The 11,968-nt window shown below is 42.5% G+C and overlaps 1 protein-coding gene across 1 annotated transcript; it reads right to left on the bottom strand.

Annotated features, from left to right (window-relative positions):
- Window positions 1-9,364: 9,364 nt before the first annotated feature.
- Window positions 9,365-9,769, bottom strand: TMEM100 (transmembrane protein 100; the record flags this gene model as incomplete). The annotated part of the gene is made up of 1 exon (XM_084236683.1): window positions 9,365-9,769. One exon carries the CDS (start codon window positions 9,767-9,769, stop codon window positions 9,365-9,367), a length of 405 nt encoding a protein of 134 aa, XP_084092809.1.
- Window positions 9,770-11,968: the final 2,199 nt, after the last annotated feature.

The raw sequence follows: 11,968 nt of genomic DNA, 5'->3' as shown, positions 1-11,968 counted from the left end.
GTCTGGCTCCATGAAGCCAAAACAGACTCCTTGAACAACCAAGAAAGGCAAACTAAAGAAAAAGACAAGTCCACTTGTTTGAACTCTGGGTTGTAGAGGAGATGGTCAAAGACCCTGGATTAATCACTGTCAATCACAGAGATTAATCCCTCTCCTTTTGCAGAGGAAAAGACATTTCTTAAATCCACCTGTTCAATTATTTATCATGCTACGTGTTTCCTCTTGATTGTCACTCAGGCAAAGCCTCTGTGTTGTAAGGGGACACCCTAGTATTTTTTAATGACCTTAGGCAAAGTGATTGACACTAGATCCTGGAGTCAGATGTTCCCAGTGACGCAACTTGTTCTCCCAGTAACAAAAAAGCTTCCTGCCATGATTAAGTTAGAACTGTGAAAGTGCTAAAATGTGTTGTCAGCCTTCCTCTGATGCAAGCACTTTTATTATAGAGTCTAGTTGCAGAGGAGTGAAGCAACACAAATTTTGCTCCAAACATCCCTTTTCTCTCTGGAGGAGCCATTCTATACAGAACAGCAACATGGGCCTAATGCTGGAAATGGCAACGATCACAGTCATGCCTTCTCCAAACTTACAGCTTTTCTGGTTCTCCCCCATCCCCTTTTCTATTTGCTTTTCTGGGTTCATGCAACAATGTGGCCACACTGATTTAGGACTGGCAGGGTGCCAGTCTTGGAACTCTCATTCACTACCCCAGTCAAGCAAAACAAGATGCAATCCATGCTGCATTTGAACTTGAAATGGAAAATCATCTGGTTGCTTTTTTCAATAGCAGGCTGAGATGGAGCAAAAGTGTAATTTTTTTTTTGGACTAGCCCTATACTTTCTCATGAAAAGCCTTGAGAACCTATGAGCAGTGGGTGTCAGATCCACTGTGACTCAATGCTGGGCGACCCATTCCATCTTAGAACAACTCCAGGGGCTTTCTCAAAACCCACCTCTTGGTTTCTCTTCATCTTTGAGCCCACTCCTCTTCTGGGTTCCAAGGCAAAGAGTGTTTTTAGGAAGTGGCTGCCCCCTCAGTAAATAGTCTCAATTATTATTGATTCATTAATTTATGAACGTTGTAACACAACTAATATAATAAGGCTAAAACACATGTAACACCATGGCCTAAAAATTTGTAATAAAATTAGAAAGGAATAGAAAAAAATAGAGTATATTGCATTCCCATAACTTTTATTCTCAAGACCCATATAGGTGTTTATGCCAAATGACTATAGGCATTTTCCTTCCATTCTATCTTGATACCAGAGGAACTAGAATCCCAATACAGGTATTTCCCACTTTTTTGGAAGACTGCATTATGCCACTTCACTTTTACAAAAGACCTACATTAATTAATACCTCTTTTGGCTAACTGAAAGACATCCAAAGAGGATTTTTGCTTTTATGACAAAAATGAAAAGGATGTTGAGTGTTTGTTTTGCAACTAGTGATTCTGGGGACAGCTCTCACCCCAAGCTCCTTCCCAGGATCTACTTTACACAGGCTGTGTATTTCTCATATCATTCCTACTTTTATGTATGTATGTATGTGTGTATGTATTTATTTCTAAAAAAATTATTTTTATTTATGAATACAAGAACTGGGGTGTAGGCCAGAAGTGTGGGGGGTGGTGAGAGGATTCACCAGAGACAGTGGGGAGCAGAGCAGGTGGATCGACTGAAAACACTGCTAAGGGGAGAAGTGGGAGAGACCGGAGAGGTCTGCTGTACCATGTGAGTCAGCTCCCTGGCCAGGGATCGAATTCAAGATGCAGTGGCTGGTGGTGCTGAGATCCGTTCCTGTGCCAGCAGGGAGGCCCCATTCCTGCTTTTACTCTATATGAGTGTAATATTTTAAGTTATATATATTATTCGCTGTGATTTGGCATGTTAACTTTTGGATGTTGGAATGATCCCAAATGGTCCCCAATTTTTCCATATATATTAATGGTAATTCTTTGCTTTTTTTGCCACTTTGGTTCAGGAAAAATTTCATAGGAATGCTATACTTTCTAGTAGTGAGGAAACCTGTATAGGTGGTTAATACATAGTTTGGAAAATTGAATCCTATTTGCTTTCATAGTCTTTTTTTTTTTCAAGTTTTTTTTTTTTTTTTAATTTTTGCATAGAAGAACTGGAGTGTACACCAGAGGTGCAGGGGATGAGAGGATTCACCAGAGACACAGTATGGAGCAGAGCCGGCAGATCTACTGATATACAGTGCTATGTGGAATAGCACAGGAGAGGTCTGCTGCGCCATATGTGGGTTAACTCCCTGGCCAGGATGGAACCCAGGCTGTGGCCTGTGTGTGTGCTGAGACTTAACCCCTAGGCCAACAGGGAGACCCCTTTCATTGTTTTTGTAGGTTTATGCCTGAACTACATTAGCCAGACTTAATCACAAAACTTATTTCTTCACTGCTTGCATTTCTAGTGCCTGCATGTACTTAACACATTGTTTGTGTTCAGTAAACATTAGGCAAATGAGTGAACCAGTCAATGAATGGAGACAATGCCAGTCTCAGAAGAGGCCTGTCCTATATCAGCAATTCCTTGACACTGCCTTACACCAACATCATATATACCAAAATCTAAAGTGTGTGAAGTTTTCCTGCTATGAGCTTCTGTCACACTTTGCACCCAGCTTCAAGCGAAGCAGACTGATAATTCTGAATCTTGAATTTTCCACACAGGAAACTCTAGGAAGCTGGGAATGAAGCTATCAACTTTGGTAGCAGAAGATGTGGCCAGGGTCCTACATTGGTCCTATGTTTGCCAATAGAAGAGGGCATCCTAGTGTTTGCAAAATGCTACAGATATGTGAAGGCCTTGATAAGATCTGCCTTCAGATGGCAAATATTTCAGTAATCATCTACATCTTTAGTCCTGACTTCTCAAAACTGTTGCTGACCTCACTCTGCAGTTGAGACTCTTGGCCCAGTATTGCTCATCTTCTCTTGGCAATCACGTACTAAAATGGTACCATGTGGCAGCGGGAGTTCCATGTGCAAGGCACAGTGCTGAAGCGAGTGGGTTCTGGAGTTTGGACTCACACCCTATTCTTGACGAGCCATGTAATCTCAATTCGTTGGCTTAATCTGCAGCTCAGTTTTCTCATCTGTATAGTGAAGGTTATCATAGTACCTACGTCACTGGGTTGTTGTGGGCATCCAACAAGATCATATATTCAGAGCTCAGAGCATGATATGTAGGGCAGAGCGCACGCTCAATAAATGCCATTGTTTGCATGGGACTTGAATTCCTGATCTCTTGTCTGATTTCCTGGTCACTGGAGGACTTCCCTGAGAAGTTATTTCTGGCTGTTCTGTTTCTTTAAATCCCAGATCTAAATTTCACTTTTCCATTCTAACCCTTTTTCCATCTCTAACCTGCTTTGCCCTATCACAGCCCACATTCTGTGCCTCAACTTTTTCTCAACTGTATTGCTTTTAAAAATAAGTATTAAACCCAGTAGAATGACCTAAGTGGAAAAGTCAGAAAATATGAAAAAATTTACAGTGATGGTGGACAGATACATGGATTCAACTGTTTTCAAAAACTAGCAGTTCATGTCTACATCTGTACTCAACAGGAAAGTGTGTGTGTATGCACCAAAATTTGTGCTGAAGTTTCACAACAGCATAGTATTAACTATCTATCAGTGAGAAACAGATTACTCCCAGACTTAGCAACTTAAAACAACAGACTTATCTCAGTTTCTGTGGGTTAAGAATCTGAGAGTCTCTTAGCTGGGTAAAGGGCCAACCTGCCCATTAGGTACAGCGTGTGCAGTGCCTAAAAGTCCACAATGCTTGTCAGCTTGTCCGTACAATTTCATTCACACAATTCCTCCCCTCCCCTCCTCAACCCCTGTCTTTCCCTCCCTTTCTTTTCTTCCTGGTGGAGGAAAAGGCCCACAATGGCAAATGTACCTAGGGCCACAGAAGTCATAACATGCAGCACACAGCTCAGCAATGGGTGGTTCTGACTGAGAGTCCCCATAAGGTTTCAGCCAACTTGTCAGCTAGGGAGAGAGTCTTTGTCAGAAGACCCCACTGAGTGGATTCACTTCCAAGTTCACTCAGGTAGTTGCTGGCAGGTGTTAGTCCTGCTCTGATGTGGCTGGAGGCCTCATTCCCTCATATATGGCAGATGGCTTCCCCCAGAGCAAGGTGGGGTGTGTGTGTGTGTGTGTGTGTGTGTGTGTGTGAGAGAGAGAGAGAGAGAGAGAGAGAGAGAGAGAGAGAGAGAGAGAGAGAGAGAGAGATCTAAGTTATTGGGCCTCCCCTGGTGGCGCAGCGGTTGAGTGCTGGACTGTGAAGCTGCCCACAGCCTTTGCAGCGCTGGTTCGATTCCCGGCCGCTGGTGAGGGTCCCACATGGCGCGCAGACCTCTCCTGTCTCGCCCGCTGCTCCCCTCAGCAGTGTACTTCGGTCCTTCTGCCTGTTCTGCTCCCCGCTCTGGCTCTGGTGAATTCTCTCACTCTCCTGCGCTTCTGACTGTACCCAGTGCTTGTATAAATAAATAAATCTTTAAAAAAAAAAGAAACTCTAAGTTATCCAAATATCTACAATAGTGGAAAGAATAGATAAATGACAGTGTTCACGTTCATGAGAACAAACTGTTTATCATGTATCCAGCAATACTGACGCTCCTGCAAGCATGTGACTGCACAGACGTCAGACACAAAGCTTACACACCGTGTGATTCATGTCTTGAAAACTTAAAAGCAGGTCAAATTACTACGTGTATTATTGATGAGGACAGTGATTTCCCCTGGAGAGATAGGGACTGGAAGTAGATTTGGTGGAGGTGTGGGGTTGGGGAGCGGGGGGACAGTGGGCTTGCAAAATTAAGTTTCTTCTTCTGGGTTTTAGTTTCACAGGTTGGTTTGTGAAATTCATTGAGTTTTACCCTTTTCTGTATATATGTTATACATTAATAAATGCTTTCCAAAGAGGAGGTTAGAATAGTGTTTTTGTCCCCCTTTTCTAAATACATATTCTGGAAATGATAGGGGTGACAGCTGAGCATAAACCTGGGATAGTGGTATCTCATCAGCTGGTCCTGGGACTCAAAATCTCATTTCAGTTCTTTGAGCCGCAGCAGGGTCCTCTGCAGAGAGGGAAGACATTGTGCTCCTAGTCTCTGAGTGGTGGCAAGGCTGAGCACCATTAGGTACTGTTGAGTGCTGTGGTACACAGGATTAAGTGGTGAAGTCAGGGAGGAATGTAAAAAGCAGATGACCTTTGGCAAATCACTGGAATGTCTCGGAGGCTCAAAAGCCAGAAATCAGGAATTTCATTCTTTCGTTTCTCTTCAGGTTTCTGACCTGACTGTCCTTTATGTGGGGCAGCCCAGCACAAGATTGGCTTGAATGGCAGTCAGGGTGGAGGGTGGGCAGGAGGAAGGCATTTTTCACTCTCCTAATGTCTTTTTCTGTTGAGGGCACATTTAACATAGCTTTACAATGACTATAATGTATGTGAAAGCCCTAAAAATGATAACAATATTAAGGAAATGTAACTCATGATTCATCTTTGGAACAGGTGCTTTCCCCAGATTATCTTGGCCCTCGGAAGTCTTTGTGGGTAATGTCAAGGTTAAACAAGTGACCAATTAAAGTCATTTAACCAGCGGGGGGGGGTGGGGGGGGTGGGGTGGCTTGATAATATGTTGGGGTAATAAGTAGAGAAAGAACCTGAAGTCAACATTAGATATAACTGGTAATTTTGAAATGATGCAGTGCTTTATAACTTATAAAATCTAAACAATTTATTTGAAAATTAGCCTTCTTTTAAAGATGAGGTTTAACTTCTCCAGATCACCTGACTAGTTTAGCAGGAAATCTGGGATTCATAACTAGATTTTCATAACTGTAATACTTCCCAGATGACAGACTCCCTCCCCTCCCCTCCCCTCCCTGCCCCACCCCATGCCTCCCTTTCTCTTCTGTCTGTCTGTCTGTCTGTCTCTCTCTCTCAGTGGTGGTGCAAAGAGGTGGTTTTGAGGATTTGTGATCTGGTTCTTCTGGGCTAATCCTCTGGCCTCAGCCACCTGCACAATCTACCTGATGTTGACAGTCTTCACTAGTCAAGATTCCCACATTGACCAAGACCGGTGAGGTGGAGAAAGTAGAGGTGGCTATAGTCTTACCTGAGCACAAGCCAGTTTCACTGGATGGGCTCTTCCTGTCCACTCTGGAATGTGGAGGTGGTTATGGATGATAGAAATGGCTTCTGATATTCCAGAATGGGACCAGGTTAGCTTTTGAACACCACATGCAAGCATCATGCTACTATATGCTGTTAATAACTGCTTGATGCTATATAATAGCATTTGTAAAGAAAAACCTTGCCCAGTTAAGGCATATGTTTTGAGATAGTTATGACATCATAGTTCAAGTCTGGATTTATGGGAGTTCAAGTCTCCTCATGGGGGTTGGGGTTGGACTATCTGAATCTTGGAGGACTTTGTGCCCCTACAGCTTTAAGGATTATGTACATTTACATGTGACTGAAGGGTCCCGACACAGGACAAGTTTTTCTAGTGCTTACTAGGAGAACTCAGAGAGAGCCATTGTGAAATGGCTTAGTAGAAAGATTGCTGTATCTTAGATCCAATCCTGCTGCAGTCACTGCAATTTAAATCACCCACAGCATTTCTTTTGGGACTCAGATAGCAGCAGCATGAGGCCCCCTGGTGGCCTGAAATAATTTATGAGTTTACTTTTTAAGCATTTTGAAGGTTAGCTGTTACTGGAGAAATGAAAAAGTTGTGAACACCCAGCTCTTGTGCTTACAGTAGAGGCAAGACATGTTAAGATGACCTATATGGGGAGAGTTGAGAACCAAAGTATTTTCATTTAGGAGATTAAAACAAATGGGTTGTAATTCTGTAAAACCACTCACTTTCTGATTTTTCGTTCATTCAACAAACACTTATTGGCTACCTACTCCATCTAAAATATTGTGTTAGGCCTTAAATGGGGGTAAAAAGCAAAAAAAGACATATCATGCAGTAAGGAGCTTTGGAAGAGGATAAAACATTAATGTTACTAGCAAGAGAGAAAATAGAAGATGCCATCAGAGAATAATGCCATCTGATGGCAGAGATGCCATCAGAGAATCTTGAGGGGGCAGTAAATTTCATAAAAAGGGAAAGTTTCTAGGAAGAGAATGTATTTATCCTGGGGCTCTAGTGAGAAGCAGGATTTAAGTACATTGAGATGGAGAGAGAGAGAGGATGGCATTATGGAGGAGGGAAAACAGAAGTTTGAACAGACATGGAGTCAGGAAAACTACAGCCTGATTTGGGAATGGCGAATAGTCTGGCTGGCTAACTCATGAGTTTTCGGGTTGGAGTGAGACTGAAAGCTATTTGGATCAGACCGTGGAGAAGCTTGAATGCTTGCCTGAAAAATTTCTTCATCAACATATGGGGAGCCTTAGAATATCTTTAAGCAAAAAAGAGGCCTGTGAAAGCACAGACCCCTTCCCACTGAAACACAATGCCATCCATACACTTGGATTTGGCCCAGAGCGATGGATCACATTGAAGATAACTGTGGTGCACTCTACTGTAATCAACAGCTTGACTTTTGTCTTGTGAACTTCAAAGCCAGGAGAAACTAGGTCATTCACCAAGGCTTTCCCCCTTAACAAAACTACCTGAGAGCCAGGGAGCAGTCAGTGCCAGAGGACTCCAGCCACATTTAATTTAATTCTCCAATAGAATGTCTTTCATGGAAAGTAGTATTGCTTTGTTTTTCCAAAAGGCTTCAAACCTAGCTGTCTTCCTGCTGTAGTTTAACATGATTAAACAACACAGACCAGGGATATTTCTGGCTAGAGTTAGGGGATAGAGTCCCAGCTGTGTGTAGAATAGCTCTCTGTCCACAGAATGCAAGCAGTGACGTTATTTGCATTATATTGTAACTAACTCAGTTCAGTAGCCTGGGAACCTACATAAAGCCTGATATATATTTGGGGCTCAAAAACATGTGTTAAGCAAAGAGTTCATGACTGATTCAATAAATAACATACATTTAGCAACACTTTATAAAATTCCTGACCCCAGGAACTGATTTCCTAATTGTAAAGTATAGAGATCCTTTAAAATGTCATAAGCACAATTAATATTATTCTTTAGAAGCCATGGGAAAAAAATGACATGATAGGGCCTCCCTGGTGGCCTAGGGGTTAAGTCTCATTGATATCACTGCTACAGCCTGAGTTCAATCCCAGGCCAGGGAGCTAACCCTCATGGCACAGCAGACCTCTCCTGTCTCGCCCGCTGCTCCCCTCAGCAGTTTATTTCAGTAGATTTGCCTGTTCTGCTTCCCACTCTGTCTCTGGAGAATCCTCTCACCCCTTGCATCTCTGGCCTATATCCCAGTTCTTCTGTGCATAAATAAATAAATCAATCTTAAAAAATAATGACATGATAAAAAAAAATCTTCCACTTAGGAAGAAGTAAATGGTCACTTGACAAATAAAGTTGAGATATTGCAGATGAGTCACAAGGGGCTGAGCAACTAGAATTGCAATAAGAATAACTACAACAGAAACAACTATTTAAGAAGTTTCAGCAGCAATGAGTATTTATTATTTTGAATGAAATGTACATAAGACTTTTATATAAAAATCATCAAAAGTGCTATATTAGATTATTTTAATATTAACTTAAACCCCCCCATGTCATCTAGTAGTTACACCTCTTACCTTGCTTTTTTTTTTTTTACTTCTGACATTCATTATAATCATTTCAAACTGTCCAATGTTAAAACATTAAAAAATTAGTTTATTCTTCAAGAGTAAGTACCACCAGTGATGAGTTACTGAAAGTGAAAAATAAAACAGATGCCAGAGAATCAACTTAATGAAAAAAAAAGGATCACAGAAGTCATAGAAGTAGGCAAGGTTCAGGGCAGTGTAGACTCCCGGCAGATATTTTTATGATAAAACTTGTGAAAAGTGTGCATGATTTCTTTTGGAGGCAGGTCACTGGTGTGTCAGAATGGCCCGATTTTGTTAGCATCTTTTCTTGGCTACTTTCCAAGGTGAACCAAATGTTGTCTAATACTGTAAACCTCCCATGACCCCTACATGTTTCACATAGACAAAACAGATTTTTCAGTCTTAGCAATAGCCCTTAGAGTTAAGTTTGTCGTTAAACAAGACACAAGTTGTTCCTCATAGAAGGGAACCCTCATGCCCTCCCACATCCATCTGCCCCCGTGCCTTGGGTCTGCTCCACGGCCAGATCCCATCCCTTGTCTCCCACACTCGTTTTGGGTGGAGCGGCTGAGGAAGTGGGAGCAGAGTTTTCAGGTCACACATCCCATTTGGTCTCATTCAGGCTTAAGCAAACAGGCTTCTCTGATTGGCCACAAGAGCCGTCTGACTCTCCCGTCTTTTGGCTTTCTTGCTCCTCTGTCTCGCTTTCCAGCACAAGGCACTGGAGGTTAGCAAAAAAAGTCCCAGTGACAGAAGGACCAGACCCAAGATGGAGATGATGGAGCCGTGGGAATTGAAGCTGTAAGCCACCGCAGTGACCACTATCCCGGCGATGAGCACCACCACGGCGAAGGGGATGATGCACCGGTAGCAGGAGAGCTCTGCGCCCCCAGTAGCGGCTGTCAGCTGAATCTCACTGACCAGGGGGACCGGGTTGACCACAACTTCCTTAGTGGGTTTCTTCTCCATTGTCCCTGGCTTGGGAGACTTCGGGGTTCCCAGGATCTCCTTTATGGGCTCTTCGGTCATTTTTTATGGCAGTGATTCCTAACTAGTTCACAGTCTAGATGGGGGGGTTCTCACCAGGGTGGAAACTGTGGAGGAGAAGACAGGAGCCATCAGTTAAATGCACAAGAGTGAGCCCTGCGAGTGGCAGGACAGACCTGGCAGCACCACTATGTTCTTTCCCAGCAGGCACAGATGCCTGTGAAAGTCAACTTTCATTTTTTTCCTCCTAATTGTTTGCATTCTTTTTGCATTGGGCAAAAAAGCACAATGAAGCAGATAACCATAAAGAAAGGGAAGAAATAAAAAGCAGGAAGCACTTTACAGTGTTTAATATGCCCTGGCAGTCTACAAATGTTTTACAAGCTTTTCCGTTTTGTCTATTGCTTCTCTTTCCTCTAAACATACAGAAAAGCCTCCATTGCAATGGAAGACAGCTTCATTCAAGAGGAAATCATATACAAAACTTAACTATATACACTGTCTACCGTCTACATTATACACAGTACTTCCCACAGTTCACTGCACAACTCATAACAATTTAGACCATGCCACTGTTTGGGGGCATAATATGTGTTCCTTCCAAACTATCACCCATTCAGCTGTCCACCAAATCCATTCAACACCAGTGGCCAGTGAACAAATGATGTCCTTCTACATCAGTGGGCAGTCACCAAGTCTTTATTGTGTGACTGTTAAACACAGTGCAGTGTGCATCTATGCATAGCAAGGCCCAAGGTGGGGAAATAGTTGAGCAAAAATTCAGTGACAGTAGGCTAGGATTTGTAATCTGAAATATGGCCATCTCCTCTGATCCATTTCAAAAGGGAAAAATAAGAAAAACAGGTCAACAATATCATAGGCTATCATTTTGTGCTTTCTTACATGAAAAATAAACTCTTAGAAAATTTCATTGGCTGCCAATTCACAAATTTTCCATTAAATTTAACAAGGAATTTTTATATTATATGTACCATGACATGTTTAAAAAAAATGCACATTAGATTTTCAGTAAAGTTTAACAAATTCATTATTGCCCCCACGTCCTTGTGTGGAAAACTTGCTGTGATACACCCTTCCAAACATTTGAATCTGAAAGCTTCAGGACAAAATCTGAGACTCTCAATCGAAAGCATCTGGTTGCAAAACTGTCTGTGAGAAATCAGTGAGTGCTCTTGTCTGCTGCCCAGACATGGAAAGTCATTCTTTTTTTGTCCTCCAGGAGCCATCTAGCTGCTAAAGAGTGGAGCCGTTACAGTTGCCAGAAAAGTTTAAAGGAAGACACTGGAGATCATTTTAATGAGATTAATATTTTGTGAACTTATTTAGCATCCACTGAAAACAAATTCCAGCCCAAAGCAAACCTCACAGGAGGCTTGAGGAGGTCAGAATACCACTCCTTATACAAAGAAGCTAAATGTTAAAGCTATCTGCACGTCACTTTTAGTCACCAAATTAATCATTGTTGTCCAATCATATCCTAAATACTTGACCAGTAAGAGGATACTAGTAAGAGGATAGGTCTGAAAGAAAAAAAAAAAAACAAACAAACTTCACTTTAAAAGCAGAGACTTAAGCTAACGTGAAAAAGGAAAATCTGTCCCACACTCCTTACACGTACCTTCGAGAGAAGCCATCCATTACCAGGGAAACCACTGGGCTTGGGCAGGAAGAAACAGCAGCCCAGCAGCTTCTTCAGACAACTTCTGGGAAAAGAGCCTGGAACAGCACGTCAGTCAATAAAATGACAAGACAGAGGTCTCCCCTGGGGAAAAGACAAGATATAAAAAATACCCTGTGGTGGGTTTTTGATACTGGAGCTCTTTCTCTCACTCTACCTCTGTTCCTAAATGACGCTTGTCTTTCCCTCTCTCTCTTTTTATTTCCTCCCCCTCTGGATTGCCCCTCCCTGTCATTTTTTTTTCCTTAGTTCTTTTCCTTGCCAGCAGATTCTGAGTTTTGCCCCCACCCCCCCCTCCAGTGACATGATAAGTCAGAAATCATTCTAGAGTCCCCAGAGACAGGAGCCGGCTTTTACTTTTATTTCCCTTAGAGCAATTACTAAGTAGACTGCTTTGCATTACTCATTTTTCCCCCAGCCAACCTCCACATCTTTCCTCCCACCCATCAGGCATTTTTATAAGAAAATCCCCGACTCAGCGTTGCAGACCCAGCTGAGGGGACAGAGCAGAAGGGACAGACAGGCTAGGGCAGCAGGAACAG

This window comes from Talpa europaea (assembly GCF_964194135.1).
Source record: "Talpa europaea genome assembly, chromosome: 7".
Taxonomy (NCBI): Eukaryota; Metazoa; Chordata; class Mammalia; order Eulipotyphla; family Talpidae; genus Talpa; species Talpa europaea.
The sequence above is the reverse complement of the archived record's forward strand: the minus strand, read 5'-3'. Positions and strand labels throughout refer to the sequence as shown.